The sequence below is a fragment of the Nilaparvata lugens genome, unplaced genomic scaffold (genome assembly GCF_014356525.2).
Source record: "Nilaparvata lugens isolate BPH unplaced genomic scaffold, ASM1435652v1 scaffold5461, whole genome shotgun sequence".
In the NCBI taxonomy this organism is placed as follows: domain Eukaryota; kingdom Metazoa; phylum Arthropoda; class Insecta; order Hemiptera; family Delphacidae; genus Nilaparvata; species Nilaparvata lugens.
In genome coordinates this window covers 337-21875 of record NW_024091291.1, presented here as the reverse complement: position 1 = coordinate 21875, position 21539 = coordinate 337, and the positions used below count along the sequence as shown (strand labels likewise).

General features: G+C 35.9%; 1 protein-coding gene and 1 long non-coding RNA gene across 2 annotated transcripts; both read right to left on the bottom strand.

Moving 5' to 3' along the window:
* Window positions 1-872: 872 nt before the first annotated feature.
* LOC120355992 lies at window positions 873-5334 on the bottom strand. The gene is made up of 3 exons (XR_005573886.1): window positions 5224-5334; window positions 3483-3646; window positions 873-994 (listed from the first exon to the last, which is right to left on the bottom strand). It is a non-coding gene; the product is annotated as an uncharacterized LOC120355992 (long non-coding RNA).
* An 8405-nt stretch (window positions 5335-13739) lies between these two features.
* LOC120355991 (serine/arginine repetitive matrix protein 3-like) lies at window positions 13740-19169 on the bottom strand (the record flags this gene model as incomplete). The annotated part of the gene is made up of 3 exons (XM_039444767.1): window positions 13740-13983; window positions 15631-15840; window positions 18996-19169. Coding segments are annotated over 3 exons (628 nt in total), but the record flags the coding sequence as incomplete, so codon positions are not given.
* Between the last annotated feature and the right edge of the window lie 2370 nt (window positions 19170-21539).

Below are 21539 nucleotides of genomic sequence, written 5' to 3'. Positions count from 1 at the left end.
CTAGAGTGAAAAGTACAACTTTTTCTCCCTTTGGGAAAAGTTTGAAGCCCGAGGCAAAGCCGAGGGCCAGCAATTTCCTGAAATATTTATTAAATAAAATTTAATAGTGATAATAATAGTGGAAACAAGATGGATAGCTAACAACATATTAAAAATAACTAAGAAAGAAAGCAAACTGACCAGGTGGTAAAGGCAGATCCTTGATGCCCTTCTTGACAGCAGGTGCTGAGGCAAAGGCGAGTGACCGGCGCCTTCCTCCGCCGCACATTGGACTAGGCGACGACTGGTGGCGAATTCGATGCTCTCCAAGTCATTCTGGTTGATCCCAGGGGGCATGGGCAACTTCACCAGAATCTCGGTTTTGACACAACTGTAGGCAGTGCTGCCACTGATGCAGTCGCTTCACACCAAGTCTTGTGCCAAAATTGTCTACTAAACGGCCCGGGGGACCAGAATTATCCTCTATCCGGCCCGGAGGACCAGAATTCGACACAACTAATTTATCACAGCACTTTCACTATTTACACTACTGCCATTAACTGTTCGATTGGGGTAAATGGCTACATTATTACTATTTATTTCCTATCACTAATCATTTCTGGGTTGGCATCAGGCATTTCAAAGTCACCTGGTGATAGGGGAGGTAGTGGGGTAAGGGGGAGGAGGCTCCATGACGGGCACAAACCTATCCTGTCCGCTTGTGGCGCCATCTATGGGCCTCAAAAGATACCGCCACCATTGTTATCAGGCACTGGAATATTGTTGATGTCTTCAGAAGCCATTTTGACTGCCACCATCTTGGCTTGTATCAGCTGATACTGGAGCAGGTCTTGTCAGTATTGCCATCTGTATATCCCTGTCAATCAGTACTGCAACCGTTTTGCTTCAGTGTTTTGCGCATGTTCTGTCCTTCACTAGTTCAGCAAACAGACTAGTTTCACTCATCTTGGCTTTGGCTGATATTTCACGCGCTTTCTGGAGGGAGGCTGGTGACCTGTGAAGCAAAAATTTGTTTCCAATAATTAATTCACTTGATGTTACCCAACACTCAATTGAAAACTAGTAATTATTGAACTGGCAACTGTTTATAAAACAGCTGCTCCTTCATACTGTGCACAAAACACAAATTGATAACCAAAAACATCAATTGCACAAAAAAACAATTAATATTTTAGGAAAATATTGTTTGCAACTGATGAGCAAATGTTTTGCCAAACTCAGCTACACTTTGTTGGTTCAAATTTCATCTCGTTTGGCGATGACCAGTTTTGCACATAAGTTCCAAAAATAGCTATTTCACTTCATTTGGAATTATTTTCAAATAAATGTCAAGTATTGAGTTTTCTGCTATCTTCCAACATACATATAAGGTCGATAGCACAGCTACTTGGTAAACTATCTATATATATAAAAGCGAAATGGCACTCACTGACTGACTGACTGACTCACTCACTCGCAGAACTAAAAATCTACCAGACCAAAAACGTTCAAATTTGGTAGGTATGTTCAGTTGGCCCTTTAGAAGCGAACTAAGAAATCTTTTGGCAATATTTTAACTCTAAGGGTTGTTTTTAAGGGTTTAAAATTCGTCTTTTAGCATGTATATTTCTTCTCCAATCTCTTAATATAATTGAAATTTCCATATCATATGTTACTATAGAACTATAATCTAGATAGAGTACCTCTTCGAAACAGTTGTTAACTGGCAACTAAATTAATAATTTTGTCAGGTTGGCATTAAGTTGAGTGACTGTGTTAGGTTGGCACTAAGTTGAAGATTTAAATGCATTATCGCAGAAAAATGATTGGGCACTGCTACTCAATCTGGGAAATTATATTACTAGCCGTCAGGCTCGCTTCACTCGCCATATCCGTTTAGCCAGACGGTTTAGTCTGGACCCCAACTGGATTGTTCTAACATATGATAAAAATGCGCAAATGAAAAAATACTTGATAAATGATCTCATTCTTGGACGATCCAGTCGGGGTCCAGGGGGCGGAGCCCCTGGCTAAACGGATATGGCGAGCGAAGCGAGCCTGACGGCTAGTACTTGATAACGATATTATGCTATATGTTACATAGCATTGTAATGACAAAATTGTGAGATAAACATTTGAATTGATGGAAATTAAACATTTTTCAGATGACAATAGGACTGCAGTAAAATCTGATCACTAATCCATATCCTACAGTGAGGTCTCCTATCTTTCTACACTACAACGTGAACCTCATTATAGAGATCCTCTTGTATTATTATTGACTAGCAGGTAACCCAAGCTCTGCAAGGATCTAGTTGAAAACTTGACCTACTGAAATCTTGAAGAATTTAAAATATTATGGCTTATAACTATCCTCGGTTGATTAAGAATCTAAATGCAAAATTTCAAGTAAATCAGTTGAGTAGTTGAGACATGATGATGCGTCATTTGTGAATTTCCTATCCCCTACGTGTATAAGCCAATTCCTTAATTTATTGACCGAGTGAAGTGAGGTCTAAGATTCAAGTCGACAGTTTGGCATTTCTCTTAAGTTTAAATGTTTATATGTTGTGCATTTACGGCGAAACGAGGTAATAGATTTTCATGAAATTTGCAGGTATGTTTCTTTTTCAATTGCGTGTCGATGTATACAAGGTTTTGGAAATTTGCATTTCTAGGATAATATAAAAGGAAAAGAGGAGCCTTCTTCATACGCCAATATTAGAGTAAAAATCAGACTATAGATTATTCATCATAAATCAGCTGACAGTGATTACACAGATGTGTGGAGAAGCCAGTCTATTGCTGTATTTCCATAAGGTTTATAGTTTCAATCAGGTACTTGTGGATGAAATACTGCGTGAGGTCTACTGTTCACAGAACTACTATTATATAAGGAAAAGGAGCCTCCTTCATACGCCAATATTAGAGTAAAAATCAGACTATAGAATTATTCATCATAATCAGCTGACAAGTGATACACAGATGGGGAGAAGCCAGTCTATTGCTGTATTTCCATAAGGTTTATAGTTTCAATCAGGTACTTGTGGATGAGAATACTGCGTGAGGCTACTGTTCACAGAACTACTATATATAAGGAAAAGGAGCCTCCTTCATACGCCAATATTAGAGTAAAAATCAGACTATGAATTATTCATCATAAATCAGCTGACAATGATTACACAGATGTGTGGAGAAGCAGTCTATGCTGTATTTCCATAAGGTCTATAGTTTCAATCAGGTACTTGTGGATGAAATACTGCGTGAGGTCTACTGTTCAAGAACAGCTAGTTTAAAATAGACATGAAATAAAATATTCTTCTCAAGATAAGCTTATAAGCGTTGCCAGCAAAACCAGAGGTTGTGTGCTGCAACGAGTATCAATCTTAGAAATCTTAACTTACAAAGTTAATAAACCATTTTATCGATAATATATAATATTGAAAAAATATATACTGTCACAGAACTACTAGTATAGTATATAAATAGATTCAGTGACTCACCTGGACCTGGACCGCTTCTTCTTGTCCAGCCGCTTGGAGGAGACATACATGTCGGGCGAGCGACTGTAGTCACGTCGCGTGAGAGCAGCCACCGGCGACCGCGACAGACGCCCACTCGCCACAGACGCGGACTGCGCGACCGCGAATGAGAACGACGCAGCAACCTGGCAAAACACAACAAAACAATGAGAAAGATAGCAAAAGAAGATATCCTTTTCTATAGTGAGGTCCACGTTATAATGGCAGTGGATAAAGATAGAAGAATAGCGATGCCGATTCTCTGCATTGATTAATTATATTTCTAAACTGTAAAAAACATAATTGGCATTGTTGTGGACCTAGAAAAGGATAGTACCACCGGCTTTGTCGAATGATTGGCAAGGATAGCAAAACCAAAGTTGATCAAATACTGTCATTATAACGTGGGCCTCACTATAGGAGAACAACATTGCAGATCTCCTCAATACCTTCTATAGACGGTAGCTGATACAGGTTTATTGATGTAATATTAACTGTTCATTCTCGTACAATATATTCAATTATATTTCATTAAGCAAGAAATTCATTTTTCAATTATTTCATAATTAAGATGAAATATTTTGATAATTAATCATTAATTCTATATTGTTAGAAGACGATCTGGCAACAGAGAAAAGCGAGAGAGATAGTGCTATCCGCTTTGTTGAATGATAGACAAGAATAGCAATACCATCGCAAATCAAACACTGCCGTTATAACGTGGACCTCACTATAGAATAGTTTGGAAGTTTTTTATCAAATTATGGTGTTGTGTAACAAGTTGAGATGATACTGTATCATGAGTGTTTATACTGTATCATATTGTGATCATACTGTAACATATTTCGTTGATATTGTACTATGAATATGAACTTTATTTTTCCAAAAAAAAAGCATTACAAAGAAAACGAAAAACGAAAAACAATAAGGGTACTTACTTATTGAATTAGCAAGTTGATGCTAAATGTATATTTATATAGCTATATATTTATAGTTTATTAATAAGAAAGTAACATTGCTGCTAGATATTGTATGGTGATACTGTATCATTAATAGCCATGGTTGTAGAATTCATTCCAAGTTTGGAAGTTCTGTATCAAATTTATGATGTTGTGTATCAAGTTGAGATGATAATGTATCATAATGTGTTCAAACTGTATCACATTGTGTTGATAGTGTACTATGTATGGTGATAGCATAGAGAAACTTAGACAGCATAAGAAGATATGCCATGGTTGTAGAATTAATTCCAAGTTAGGAAGTTCTGTATCAAATATGTGTTGTGCATCAAGTTGAGATGATACTGTATAATATGAGACAGGAGGATAGCAGCAATATCAGTTGCTGATTCAATTGACCGAACGCAGTGAGGTCTATGTTTCAACTCAGATTTTCTTTTGTCTGTCTGCATGTATGTAACCTATTTACAGCCAAAAACGCCTTGATAGAATAATTCTACGAGATTTGGCCGGAATATTCCTTTTTTTAACTGCGCGTCGATGTATACAAAAGGTTTTTTGAAATTTGCATTTCAAAATAAGGATATTGCATACATTACACAGATGTCTGGAGAAGCGGTGATCAGGTGACACCAGATACTTGTGGATGAGAAAACTGCGTGAGGTCTACTGTTCATAGAACTACTAGTAGCCTGAATCTCATTCTATAGACGAAAAACAAATAAAAAATATGAAGACGAGAAAGAAAAAAACAGCTGACTAACCTATTAGGCGGGGACCTCGACCTAGATCCTCTCCTCTCTCGCTTCCTCCTCGACTTGTGCTTCTCACGCTATGGTTGTCGTGTCTCCTCTCTCTCTCTCCTCCCACCTCCCTCCTCCTCTGCCGACACCACCTCCTTTGACCTGGACACTTCCTCCTCTTGCGGTGACTGCTCGTCAGCTGGGGACTCGGACTGCGGCCGGCCGGGATTCGAACGCGGAGTGTGTCGCTCACCAAGAATCTGTGACTGGAAACAGACAGAGAGATGGGGTTAGATAGAGATAAGAGATAATAAATACATAATATAGATTATCAAGAATTGATACTGAATTCGTAATATTTGCATCAGTTAAAATGCTATATTTTGTTTTCTTAGCATGATAGCTTGTTTTTGTACGTTTTATCATTAAATTTTCAGTGTATGAAATTATTTCATCCCAGTTTTTTATTAGTATATAATATCATGTATCTTATGTGTATATTGTATCTAATATTCAAATTCAAAATTCAAATCAAATGTATTGATTCTCAAAAAAATATACAACAAACACTTTCATACAATATATAATATAATATAATATATATATAATATATATATATATATATATATATATATATATAAGAATCTACACCTGCAAAGAAACCCTGTGCGCAGGTGTGAGTTGCAATATAAATGTTTTTCAAAAATTTAACAAAAATGATCCAAAACAATTTCTTGAAAAAAAAATACTAATTATATATTATATTATTGTATAATTAATTGACCGAGCAAAGTGAGGTCTAAGATACAAGTCGACGGTTTGGCATTTCTCTTAATGTTTAATGTTTATATGTTGTGCATTTACGGCGAAACGCGGTGATAGATTTTCATGAAATTTGACAGGTATGTTTCTTTTTAATTGCGCGTCGACGTATATACAAGGTTTTTGGAAATTTTGCATTTCAAGGATAATATAAAAGGAAAAGGAGCCTCCTTCATACGCCAATATTAGAGTAAAAATCAGACTATCGAGTTTCATCATAAATCAGCTGACAAGTGATTACTCAGATGTGTGGAGAAGCCAGTCTATCGCTGTATTTCCAGGTCTATAGTTTCAATCAGGTACTTGTGGATGAGAATACTGCGTGAGGTCTACTGTTCACAGAGCTACTAGTACAAGTATATATTATTGATCAATTAGTCAAAATGTCTCTGATTGACTACTGATTCGTCAACATATACAGACCCTTCAGGTCCATATGGGCGATTAACAAATGCTTGTAATTATATGCTTGTTATATGAATAAAGAATTTGGATTTGAAGAGGAATATTCATGATTGTAATCATTCACGTAGATTACAATATACGTTGGTGCATAATAACGGTTCCTGTGTTTTGCAACTCAATATAAAAAAAATCTGGTGTGGTACACTCACACACTTTCCTTGCTAATTATCTATAAGGCTCATTAACGAGGATAATTTAGGGGAATAACATTATGCCGATTGGCGGCTAAATAATTAAAACTAAAAAAAAAATAAAAATAAATAAAGGCCTTTATTGAACAATTGCATGCGTAATGAACATTAGATAGTAATTATTAACAATATTAAACATATAAATATTAACAATAATAAATATTCATTACATCAAATAAACAGGTACAGACAAAATGTCGGCTTATTCCCCATGTCATATCGCCGAAATAATTAAAACTACGATTATACTATTGTTATTGTGTTCAGAGTACATTTTCCTTTGTTTGAATTATGAAATTTGAGGATTTTTTAAAAGTCGTCAAAACAGCTGTTCTACAGATGAAATATCTCGACTATGTGTTCTTTTTATGAACTGCTCTAGTTTTCCAGGAAAAAGACTCATGCCAGTTGATAGAGCTGATAAATAGCTATCTAGGGTATAAATTTGAAGAAAATCGTACAGGGTATGAATTCATATGAATTCATTCGTACAGGGTAAAATTCATACAGGGTATGAATTTGAAAAAATCGGTCAAGTCATTTTTGAGAAAATCGTGATAGAAATTTAACAAAATTCATTCTTCTCAGGAATATTACGGAGCTCCTGAAATTTTCCCAGAAATGAGACTCATGTCAGTTGATAGGGCTTAAAATAGCTATCTAGGGTATAAATTTGGAGAAAATCGTTAGAGCCGTTTTCGAGAAAACCGTGAAAACATAGTTTTTTAGCCATTATCCGCCATTTGAATTGAATTCTTATTGTCGGATCCTCATGGTATAAGGACCTTAAGTTTAAAATTTGAAGTCAATCGGTTAATTAGGAATGGAATTATCGTGTTCACAGGCACACACACACACACACACACACACACACCAACACCCAAAAATCATGTTTTTGGACTCAGGGGACCGTGAAACCTAGAAAACATGAATTAGGGTACATTAATTTTTTTTGGAAAGCGATACTTTTCTTACCTAGGGCAAGGAAAGTAATATTGTTCAGAATATACAGCTACTAATCTAACAAAAAATATCTTGATATAGCAGAAGAATATTTCATTTTAATTTTCAAATACCTCATTAAAACACAAATTGAAATCATACCAAATCACATACAAGTTAATAGTCTCATTCACAATTATTCAAAATTGATGATCAATCAGATCTCAACTATATCACACGAAAAATATAACTTTTTATGATTTAAAAATGCATATTGTGTAATTGTGATTTTGTAATTGACACTATTATTAAAAGTTAACATCGAACAAGATAAAAATAAAAAGTAATATAATCTTTGAACATCTCTTATCAAAATCCAACTTGTTGTTAAAACAGTCACCTTGGAAAACATGCTCACATGACTAGAATCAATACCTACTATTACTAACTTCATAATTATCATGTAGTAGGTATTAGTAGAATCCATGTAGGGTTTGCCCACGGTAAATAGAAGACGGTAGGTGTCACGCGCATGTTTGTGCTAAATTTCCGGTGTAGCTGACGTCATTTTTATCCAATCATCTGTTTTAACAAATAAGTTTCTTAAATTGCCAATAGGTGTTAAAAACCTCGGTTGGTGGCGATGACGCAATCTAGCTGGCTGGCCACTGCGCACACATTTCATGACCCATACCGTTTTAATCTAAATACCGTGGGTTTGCCTACATCAATATGTATTATTATGATTTGCTAATAAATGAAATAAATAAAAGCACCCAGTCAGATATCTTATTCAGCAATATAAGCAGTTATAGTGATAAGATAAGATGATTAATATTATTTACTATTATCATTACTATCTTTCAGCATTATAAGCATTTATAGTGAGTATATTAAGTTAAATTTTTTGAAAAGTTTTCAATACAAAATATCAGATTTAGAGCCGTTGCACAGTATAGATTGCTAACTCGAAAAGTAAATCGAGTTTAAATTAATCTAAAAGTTTAAACTTGAATCGGTTTTCTCAGTGCATTTACTAATCCAGTTAAACTTAAGTTAACTAGTGAGCGTTAAGTGGTAATAGAATGTCATCGTTTATAATATCAGGAGGGTAATTTTTACAGGAAATTTGCTATTTGTATACAAACCATCAGTAAATTGAGGTTATGTAGCTACTATTTCCTGGTTCAAAATCCACAGAGCGGTAAGCTGTACGGTAATAAAAGTGAAAAGCGATCAAGAAAATCTTCAAAAATGATGAAATGCTATTAGAAACAAACTTATATTTAGTTTGCACCAAAAAATATAATATAGGATGTAAGATAAAAACCTATTTTGCTATGAAAATCTACTACGGTCTTCCTCGTTTATTAGAAATCTCTCGAAAGCAAAATATTTCAGTTACTGTATGTGTTATTAGAAACATGTTTTCTAATCAAAAATCACTAATAAAAATTGTTTTATTTTCTATCAAGTGGCTTATTTAATCAAGTACTAAATTGGCACTTGCTTTACCCAAGCAAAACCGTTAAAAAAATTTTCTGTCATCCCAGAAATTTAAATGATTCGTTTTTGTCCAATTTTTCTCAGTTTCAAAATTTCGACGCAGTCATCAATATCAATCGAATTTAAAACTTCCATCAATTCCTGTCAATTCAATCAATAACCCATAGTGTTGATTCACTATAACCTAAATAATTATTATTATCGTCTACAGAAGCATTAAAAACAAACGTCAAGAAATAATTTACTATTAGCTGTAACCCCATGAAATCTTCACAGATGTCAAATTAATCCAAATTATTTGGTTTAAACCTCCTGTTTTGGAGGTTTAAACTTTCCCAGAGTTTAAACTTAATGCAGAGTTTAAACTGATACTGCGCAAACGGAATATTAGTTTAAACAAAAAAAATCCAGATTTGGTTTAAGCTTTAGCTTAAACTTACACTGTGCAAACGGCCCTAAAAAGCACAAATTAAAACTAGTAGTTTCAATGTTTGACATCATCTTCAGGTGATGTAAAAACATTTATATTGAAAAAACTTCAAAAAGGTTACTAAAGTGAGGTCCACGTTATAATGGCACTGTTTAATAAGCAATGGTATTGCTATCCTTGGCTATCATTCAACAGAGCGAATAGCGCTATCTCTTTCTCGCTTTGCTCTGTTGCCAGGTCGTCTTTTAACAATGTAGGATTAATAATCAATGGACAAAATATTTCATCTCCATTATGAAATTATTGAAAATTTAATTTTTGCTTAATAAAATATAACATTGATTATTTTAAACTAGAATGAGCAGTTATATTACATCAATAAACCTGTATCAGCTACCGTCTATAGAAGGCATTGACATAACAGAGGATCGGCAACGTTTTTCTCCTATCTTTCTTCACTCTACCACCAATGCGAGAGGTACCGGGATCGGTACCCGGCGCCTCCAATTATTTTTTTTGGTAGAGAGTTAGTGGGGAGGATATTTTTAATATTCTTTCCGAAGAATGGACATTGATATGTCCAAAGCTCCGCCAATTTATGTAGATGCATAACAATATAATATCTATAGTTATTATATTACAAATTACTTTTTCATATCATATACAGTTCAATAATTATTTTCTTAGTCTATATTATGTAAATTCATCTATAATGTTGCTGTATTGTAAGCTATGGTATATAAGTGTATAAGCCAGTATATATTGTAATCTACAAATAAAGTACTCAATCAATCAATCTTCACTCTACCATTATAACGTGGACCTCATTATATATTATTTTATAAATAAAAACAGGTAGCCCTGAATACATACATTTCAAATATAGTGAGACTCATTCCATACATCAATGCTTCAAATTCCGCCATTGCTCACAGTTTTAAGCAATTTTCATCCAACTCAACAAACAGTGAAGATAAAAACAAGACACGCGCATAAATTGGAATGAATTCAATTCCTTTAATGTCATTTTGATGTTCAGTAAAACAGCTATAGCATGAACGATTCCCATTAGAAGCTACAAAGCTTGGCTGTTGTGATGTAACTTCAATGACATTCATCATTCGCATTTTAATTTCATATTGAATATTCATAATTGCACTTTGAATTTATAAGTTTATTCTTACATTTCGTAGTGGATATTGTTGCAAATTGTTGACATGTAATTATAATTGTGAATTGTTTTTTGAATCGTATAACTGAAACTACGTACATTTTGATTTGGATAGTATAGTATAAATTGGAAATGGGACAGTTTTGGGCATGCTCCGGTTGTGACTTTCCTCATGTTTAGAATGTGTACATTTAAGAGCTTATCTAGGAATTTGTGAAAAATGGTGTCAAAAGTGTTTCTAATTTGAGTTTCTTTTCAAGTTTAAAAATTTTTAATTATTATAATACAGTATATTTCAGTTATTAGTGATGATTTAGTGAAGTATTCTTATTTAATTTGGTTTTCAACTTTCCTAAATTCTAAATTCCTAGTTTATACATATTTTGGACTCAAAATTGGACAAATATCGTGAAGTGTTAACATAACCTATTTTTTGGACAATTTCTATCTAAATTTGGTAAAGGAACAGTTTTGGGCTTCAAGCCTGTTGTCCCTTCCCCAATCATTCATAGTTGAGAATTATATTGTAGCCAATGTATCAATGTATAAATGAATGAATAAATAAATATGTATGTACACAATGTGATAAATAAATCTATATAAATTGAAATCGAGCCTCAAATTTTGACATTCAATAACTTTTTTATGTGAGCAACGAATTTGATGAATTTGTTTTAGTTGTGTTTGTTATGTTCAGGAGCAGGTTTAGGCCGGGGACACACGAACGGCTTTTTGCCGGCCGGTTTTTTTGCCGGGTGAAGTGCATAAGACACAGGACGGCATGGAGGACACACTTCGCCGGGCCGGCTAAAAACCGGACCCGGAGGAACAGCCGGCTATTCTGTACTTCGCCGGGCCTGCTGTTTTGCCGGTTATCCGGCTGTTTCGCCGCCCGGCAGGTGGGAGGGCATTGTACATATGGAGATGGACACACGGTTCGGCAAACAGCCGGCGGCCCTGCCCCCCTTGTAGTCTATCTACCACTTGTAGTTGAATTAGGTCATGTCAGAGGCCCTGAAATTGATCAGTGCGACCTGAAAACTTTGACACCAGACCTGAGCTAGCCAGGTCACTCGATATTATTATTATTATATTAGTTGAATTACATTAGCCTCACTTATTTATATCTAATATCATATTTCAATTGTCCAGAAGTCTTCAGTTTGGTTTATGAATTTGAAAAATTATCATAATTTTTGGTAGCTTTGTCTAGTTGTTATAAATGATAGTGCAAAGTTTCAATTTCGTATGTTCAACCATTATTTAGAAAAATATAATAAGTGAAAAAGCAAAAATATTATATAAAAAATCCCCAAAGTTCAATCATTTCCTCTTTCTCCTGTGGTGGAGCAACATAGAACAGCCAATTGTGAGCTCTTGACAGTACCATTGCATAAATGCGACTCAGAACCTCCAAGTACATTAGAAATATTCTGTTGCAATGTGTTCTGGTATTCAACCGGCGCCGGATCCGGTGAAACATATTGTTTCGAATAATTGTGTTGTCTTCGGTGTTTAGAATCAATTGATTTTGTACATCATTATTTATTTTGCAGTTGGAAAATTATATATATAAATAAAATGCCGCATCGCGCCTCCTCAGGTGTGCATCCAGCTGAAGTTTGCCATTGATTTGATTTGATTGAGTACTTTATTTATGTAGATTACAATATATACTGGCTTATACACGTATATACAATAGCTTACAATACAGCAACATTATAGATGAATTTACATAATATAGACTAAGAAAATAATTATTGAACTGTATATGATATGAAAAAGTATTTTTAATATAATAACTATAGATAATAATCATATTGGTATGCATCTACATAAATTGGCGGAGCTTTGGACATATCAATGTCCATTCTTCGGAAAGAATATTAAAAATATCCTCCCCACTAATCTCTACCAAAACCATGTGTTATCACTACCAATGCCATGAGATGTTTTCAACTATTTGGCGGTACGAAGTTCGCCGAGCCAGCTGGTAAGTAAATAAATTGTAACCAGTTTTTCTCCACTAGTGGACAAGTGCAGAAAATAAATTGCGACAAATCGTCATCTATACTATTACCTTTCTAAATTAATGGAGACGATCCACTAATTCAAGTTTCATTCCAACATCAATTCACATTTAATCACTAATAATACGTTGAATGGGAACAATATACCTGACTAGTGGAGTCATATATAAACTAAAGAATTGGCTTATACCACACGTAGGGGATACGAATTCACGAATGATGCATCATCACGTCTCAACTACTAAACTGATTAACTTGAAACTTTGCATATAGATTCTCAATTAACCAAGGATAGTTAAAGGCCTATTTTCAATTCTCCAAAATTTCATTACGTCATGTTTTCAGTTAGTCAAGTTTCAAAATAGACCTTTGCGGAGCATGGTAAATCATACAGACGATTTGTAAAAGGTGCGGGGTTTGGAAAGGATAGCACTACCTGCTTAATCCAATGACAGACAAGGATAGCAACACCAATGTTAATCAAATACTGCCATTATAACTTGGACCTCACTATAGAACAAGAACAACCACAACATGATACAGTATCAACACAATATGATACAGTATCATCTCAACTTGATACACAACACTATGATTTGATACATTCGCTATCTGCTTTGTGGATGATAGACAAGGATAGCAACACCAATGTTAACCGAATACTCCCATTATAACGTGGACCTCACTATAGAACAAGAACAACCACAACATGATACAGTAGAACAACCACAACATGATACGTATCACCACAATATGATACAGCATTATCTCAACTTGATACACAACACTATGATTTGATACATTCGCTATCTGCTTTGTGGAATGATAGACAAGGATAGCAACACCAATGTTAATCAGGTGCTAACTTTATAACATGAATCTCACTATAGGTTGATAATAGTCGAAAGGTGTTGTAGATGAAAAAGAAGAAGAAGAAGAAGAAGAAGAAGAAGAAGAAGAAGAAAATCGTGAAACTCAACTCACCTATCAAACCTCTCCACCTCCTCCACATAGCTGGGCGACCTCCTCCTTCTCCTCCTCTCTCTCTCCCTCTCTCCTCCTCCGCCACCTCTCAACACGTCGACATGATGGTGGTGGTGCAGCTGTGAGGAGGAAGACGTCTGCACCGGAGGAGGAGTCAGCGACAGAGTCCTGTGGTGTCTGATTGAGGAGGAGGAGGAGGTTGCTCCTCTCGACTTACTCCACATCTCTTGATCCAGATCTCTGTGTTAAAAAAGAAAAATCAAATTCAAATTCTTTATTTGCCATAATACAGGGTGGGGCAGAGCCGACTGACAAGTTTGAAAGGGTTATAAATAATGAATGGAGAAACTTAGAAAAAAATGGTTTGGTTTATTGAATTCAGCTCGAAAAATAGTTTTTAGTGTTAGTTTTTGAAAATTATATCGGTTAAATGGCGGCCATCAGCAGCTATACACTGATGTAGCCTATTTTTGAAATTTTCAAACGCATTTTGGCATATTGCCACTGGTAAGGCCTGAATCTCCTCCCTGATTTTCTCCTTAAGCTCTTCCAAAGTGTGTGGGCAATGTTTGAAACCTTTTCTTTGAGGTAGCCCCACAGGAAAAAGTCACAGACACTCAAATCGGGTGAGCGTGCCGGCCACTTCACGTCCCCCCTCAGAGAGATAAGTCGCCCTGGGAACATTTCTCTCAACAAATCCATTGAAATGCGCGCTGTGTGGGCTGTAGCCCCATCCTGCTGAAACCATATTTCCCCCAAGTCTTGTTCCTCAGCAATTTGGGTTACAGAAACATTTGTAACATTGTGACATAACGCTCGGAGGTGACAGTGACGGTGATGTTGTCATCTTCGAAGAAGTATGGCCCTATCACTCCAAATTGAGAAACGGCACACCAAACTGTCACTTTTGGTGAATTAAGTGGTCTTTCATGAAGTTGTCGAGGGTTATTTGCTGCCAGTACCGGAAGTTTTGTTTGTTGACAGCTCCACACAGATGAAAATGAGCCTCGTCACTGCAGAATCATTGCACAATCATGATTTTATATGGATGAAAAAGCAAATGTTCATGAAGAATCCTCCTAATTGAACGGCTGGACATCCCCAAAGCTATTGCATGCCTGCGTGCAGAACGCCTCGGTGATTGCTCGACTGCTGCTCTCACAATTTCAATATTTTCGGGAGTTCTCACTGTTCTTGATGCGCCATGTCTTCTTTCTTGTCGTGTACTACCAGTTTTCTCGAGTTGACGAACCCACGCTCTGATAGAGTTCACAGATGGACGGGTTTGTGGACAGGAATGTTAAAATGTCGTTGAAACGCCCGTTGAACTGCGATAATCGAATGTTGATTTTCGTAAAAAGCGCGAACAACATAACCGCGATGCTCTCCCGTCCAATTCATGATGCACACTAAAAACTATTCTCCCGGACTGTACAATGATGCCCACCGAGCCTGCCTACTCCCACCACAGGCTGAGCAGTGCCCCCTCCAAACTCGTCAGTCGGCTCTGCCCCACCTTGTACAATACAATTATTTTCAAAACAAAAACACAATTAGAACACTTGATTTGAACATAAACATGAAATAAATATATTCTTCTCAAAATAAGCTAAAAGGGTTGCCAGCAAAACCAGAGGTTTGTATGCAGCAACGAGTATCAATCTTAGACATCTTAACTAATTCTTCAAAATAATTGGAGAAGGACAAACAGGCACAGCCCAAAATTGTTTCTTCCCCGAATTTTGATTTATACACTATAAATTGTCTAAAAAGTAGGTTATGTTTCATACACTTGAATTCAGGTCCAATTTTGAGTCAAAATATTTAAAACAGAAAAGTTCTAGTTTAGATTGTTTACAAACCAAATTGAATATGGTTCCAACTCACCGAGGCGGAGACTGTTTTTTCCGTCGCCTGCGTTTGGGCGACCCGGTCCCTCCTCCACCCTGGCCATGATGCTTACTGGACGAGTGCCGTGAGGAGCTGCCTCCTCCTCCTGCTCCTCCCGAGGAGTGGTGATGGTGTCGTGAGGAGGAGTGCAGGTCGCCGTCTACCATCACCTCCTCCACACTCGGCGATCGCTGCCGCTGCTTCGATCTGATCAACACAACAACAAATTTAAATTATAATTATTTAATTTTAACTAAGTCCCAACTGAATTCATTATTAATAGAATTTCAAAATCCATAATGAATGTTATTGGTGGATTCCGGAGGATCGGCAGCCTTGATTATTTGGTTTGTGCTTTCCTCCCCTTCCCCCTCTCCCAAAGAGGCATGATAACCTCTCTCCTCACCCCTCCTTCATCATTCCCGTTTATCTTCCCACCCACCACTTCAAGAAGCGTTTTCGAGAAGTCACATCGTTTTTCGTTCCGTGTCTCCCGTTCCGTGGCGTTCGAGTTGAACGCAATTACCTAGTTTCGTTTCGTGATATATGTGCAATATCATATAGGCCTAAGCATAAAGACAGGATATCGTCAGCAGTAACTTCTACACACGAGACAGTCCACTTCCTCGCCAGTTCCAAGGTTAGTGCAATTAAAGACTTACTTTTGGGGTTGTCCACGTTTTCGTGAATTAATCTTAACTGTACCCCAATCCATAGGTTTGGGGACAGGACGGATTACCACTTATACTGGATTGGATTAGGATAAATCTTTATTTTAAATTATCTATATCAATTATGTAGTGTTTCATTCTTGTGTTATAAATTAAAAAAATATATTTGTCATGGCTTCCTTGAATTGGTCTTTTTGAGTTTGTCACTTGCTTGTGATTTGTTACTTTGTCTTATCGTTTGTAAGTATTGAGATGTGACCTGGTTTCCATTATTTTATTTATTCTAGTGGTTTGAATAAGCTCTTTTTCTTTCTATTGACATGTTTGCTGTACCTAGTTGTTCGAACTCACTGCCGGCGCACAAGTTTCTTTGCCGGTAGTGCCATTTTGTAAGTTGGAATATTATTTTATCAATCTGTAAATAAATGAATTTGAATTTATATAAGGGTGGCCACTAAAGAAAGTACAAGTTAGTGTGTATGCAACGTGTCATCATACATTCTTGTGTCATAACAGCGAAATGTTTCCTACAAAAGCCTTTGCCGGACAGGATAGCCGAGACGACTAAGGTGGGCGTCCACTGGAACCGATTTCGTCCGAACTAGCATCGGCCGAAAACTACCGAACGATCCCCAACAAAGAAAGCTATAGATGCTCGTCCATTGCAACAGGTTCATACGGCCGTCTCCGGCCGATCAAGTTTTCGATTCGAATTGAATGGGATTTTCCGGCTCTATCCGTCCGAAGTCGAACTGAGACAACCTCAAAATTGTTTCACAGTCTTGTCTGTTTTTGTTTTTTGAACTTGTTCTGTTTTATTAATCTTTGTATTATCTTTGTGAGTAAACACACAGAGGAGAAAGACTTGCCTACTAACTGGCTTGCCACTTCACTTTCTGGCAACCAGCCAACTACTGAACAGACTGACAAAAAATCTGGTGTGGCGCACTCACACAACTTTCCTTGCCGTTATGAAAATTGATCACCTGACGCTAGTGTTCCCGTGCATCTCAAGTCCACTATTCAAAGATTTGAGCCAGCTGGTGACAGGGCAATAACGCTAGAGACACACGAGGTCTGCTATCTCTTCATAGTGAATCATTTAATAGACTCAACAGTTACCAACAGTTTGCAATTGGATAATCACATCTTCTCAAATTTCGAGCTTATTTTTAATTTTAGGTGAAAATGTTACTGAACATTAATTGTGGAGATTATCATGCTCAATCTTTTCCACTCATAATTATTTGAAGCCTGATAATTGGGAATCTAAAACCAAACTTTGCATAGATGGGGCGGAGCTCCTGAAATTTTTACAGATATAGGACTGGTGGCAGTTGATAGAGCTTATCGATGACTATTTTAGGTATAACTTAAATCAAAATCGTTGGAGCAGTTTTCAAGAAAATCGCGAAAAACGCTATTTTTGACAACATTTTCGCCATTTTAGCCGCCATATTGAATCGCATTTGATCGAAATTGTTTGTGTCGGATCCTTAATTGTAAGGACCTTACGTTCCGATTTCAAGTCATTTAGTTAATTGGAGATGAGATATCGTGTACACAGACGCACATACACTCATACACACACCACACACACAGACCAATACCCAAAAACCACTTTTTTGGACTCAGGGGACCTTGAACGTATAGAAATTTAGAAATTGGGGTACTTTAATTTTTTTCGGAAAGCATACTTTCCTTACCTATGGTAATAGGGCAAGGAAAGTAAAAAGGTTCCATGGACGTTTGTGTTCGACCGAATTAATGGCCAGAGATTGAAATGAAAAGAAAAAAATTCTCTATTAGGCGGAGTTAAGATTTTAAATCCTCTTCTCCAGCGGCCGAAAGGATCGGTATAATACGGTTCCAGTGGACGGTTACCCTAATGGCCGGTTTCAGAGCTCGGGATTTAGCTAAGTTTGGCTTTCCGAAACGGGGCTTAGTCATAGATTTTAATAATCTTTCAATTGGTCGTAGTGATAATCTTTATTTTCTCATTTCTATAATTGAAAACGTTTTTCTTTGACGAAATCAAACATTCCTAATTATTTCAAAATAGCTGAAACTTTACACTATTTTCTCTTTATTTTATAATGTGTTCAATTTTACCGTTTTTCGAAATTTAATTCAAACGTAGACTACAACCACGCCCAGTCTCGGAAAGCCGATTTTCTGACTCCAGCAGTTCAAAGTCTACTTGGCTGAATCCTGAGCTCGGAAACCGGCCCATATCTATTCTCTCTCTCACTCTCTCGCTCTCTCTCTCTTGGTAGAGAGTTAGTGGGAAGGATATATTGAATATTGTTTCCGAAGAATGGACATTGATATGTCCAAAGCTCCGCCAATTTATGTACATGCATTACAATATTATCTATAGTTATCACAAATTGCTTTTTTCATATCATATACAGTTCAATAATTATTATCTTAGTCTATATTATGTAAATTCATCTATAATGTTGCTGTATTGTAAGCTATTGTATATAAGTGTATAAGCCAGTATATATTGTAATCTACATAAATAAAGTACTCAATCAATCTCTCTGTCCCTGGTCGTGTGTTGATGAGAAGGATATTATTTTTAATCCTTTACAGAGAATCGACAATATTATTTGTTGAAACACTGTCGATTTATGAAGCTACATCACAATTTATTATATTATCGTATTCTCCATCTCTCTCTCTCACCTGTCAGTAATGGTCCTCTCCTCTCCCTCTTCCAGGCTCTCCAGCGAGCGGCGGTTGGGTGAGTGATGCTGGTGCTGAGAAGGAGGAGGCGATTCACTCCTCTCTGTCTTCTTCTTCAGGTTCTCGTAGGCCTTGGGGGGTAGAGGCGGGGTGTGCGGCGAGTCTAGCATCGATCTGAAATTCACATAAAAAGTTTTACTCATCTAAATTTTCACTCAAAAAATTATAAACGGAAAATGGTTGAGAGCACAAAGTGGACAAACATAGAAATCTTCGAATTCCTACCATGCGCTATGCAGCCACAGAAGAGGTACAGAATGGAAACTTGTAATCATACGCCTATCTAACCAATGCTTTTTACATGACGCAAATACTGGACACGTCACGTGACCTTGGGAAGTTCCAATCCTGGTCTTCTGATTGGCTCGTGGCAGTGAACGAGATCAATTGATCCGGATCATTAAAGTGATCCGAACCTACCATCAACTACTATTATATACGGCGCTTCCTAACAAGATGGCGGTTTTTGGCGTCAGGGTACTAGCCAAGTTTCCATACTGTATCCAGTCAGCATTCCTAATAAGAATACATCACTGCTTCCCGTTCAAACAATTCTAGTAGTATTTATTCATTCTATTTCAATTCCAATTACATTACATTTTATAATCACCTATCTGGTGAGAGTTAGATTTTAATCCTGATTAACTTAACGTGAACAAAATCAGAGAAGACCATTTTTTAATAAGGGTGTATGCTAGAAGGTTTTTTCTCTATGCTAGCAGGTACCCAGTGCTCCGTAAGTCTAATTAAAACACATTAATTTCTACGTGATTAAAAATATTAAACAATTGAAAATATGACTATAACTATCCTCGGTAAATTGAGAATATGTATGCTAGTAGTATTTATTCATTCTATTTCAATTCCAATTAGATGCATAACAATATAATTATTATCAATAGTTATTATATTACAAATTGCTTTTTTCAATCATATACAGTTCAATAATTATTTTCTTAGTCTATATCATGTAATTCATTTATAATGATGCTGTATTGTAAGCTATTGTATATAAGTGTATAAGCCATTATTATTGTAATCTACATAAATCAAGTACTCTCAATCAATCATCTGGTGAGAGTTAGTGGGGAGGATATTTTTAATATTCTTTCCGAAGAATGGACATTGATATGTCGAAAGCTCCGCCAATTTATGTAGATGCATTACATATTATCTATAGCTATTTACCAATTGCTTTTTTCATATCATATACAGTTCAATAATAATTTTTTAGTCTATATTATGTAAACCATCTATAATTTTGCTGTATTGTAAGCTATTGTATAAACGTGTACAAGCCAGTATATTTTATTTTATTCATTTATGTATAAAACACTAAATCATAATACAATTATGACATGGAGGAAAAACTAGGCTGAGCCTAATTTTCACTCCAAAAATTTTGATAAAATGTTAATGTTGTCTAAAAGTTAAGGTTATGTAATCACACACAGCTTTGTCACTTGATTTTCGGTCCAGGAATAATGATTTAAAATTTGAATTTTGAAAATTGATTTTTACTCTAAATGAATCACAGAATGAATCACAATAGATTAAAAACTTTATAAATATTGTATATATTGTTGTAATCTACATGAATAAAGTAGCTTACTCAATAAATATATTTATTATTTTTATAATTTTTACAAAGTAGCACTGATTGTGAGAGAAAAACTAAGGATACTCCTTGTACTATTCTCTCCCAAATTTTACATCATTTTAAAAGTCTAATAGGTTATGGTTTCACTTTTCTAAAATTTAGTCCATTTTCACTAAAAAAACAACAACGAAACTAAGAATTCGAATTTTGACGGTTGAAAACAGAATAAAATATCACACTCAATCACCATTAATTGGAACATTTTTCCGTAATTTGACAAAATTTAGAGCCAGAAAAACACAACCACTATCAGAACAGCTGATTATCTTATCGTAGATCTAAACATTCTACTAGGACAAAATCATGTCGGATTCCATCAGCACCGAACACAATCTATTTCCATAAGAAATCTGAATATATGGAGATCCAAGTTATAATGGCAGTATTTGATTAACTTGGTGTTGCTATCCTTGTCTATCATTCCTCAAAGCAGATAGCAATGTATCAATCATAGTCTTGTGTATCAAGTTGAGATGATACTGTATCATTGTGTTGTATCTATCATGTTGTGGTTGTTCTTGTTCTATAGTGAGGTCCACGTTATAAAGTCAGCACCTGATTAACATTGGTGTTGCTATCCTTGTCTATCATTAGACAAAGCAGATAGCTCTATCCTTTTCCAACTCCGCACCATCGCCAAATAGTTATAGGCTAAGAATAGATATAATGAATTACCATAATCATCTCAATTAGGACAATTTATTATCAAATCGTAAGAAAAATTGATCATTATTATTAACAAAAATGAACATTAATAAAGTACTCTTTGATGATTTGAATCATGCTATCTTCTATAGAAGGCAGTGGTAACGCGGAGAATCGGC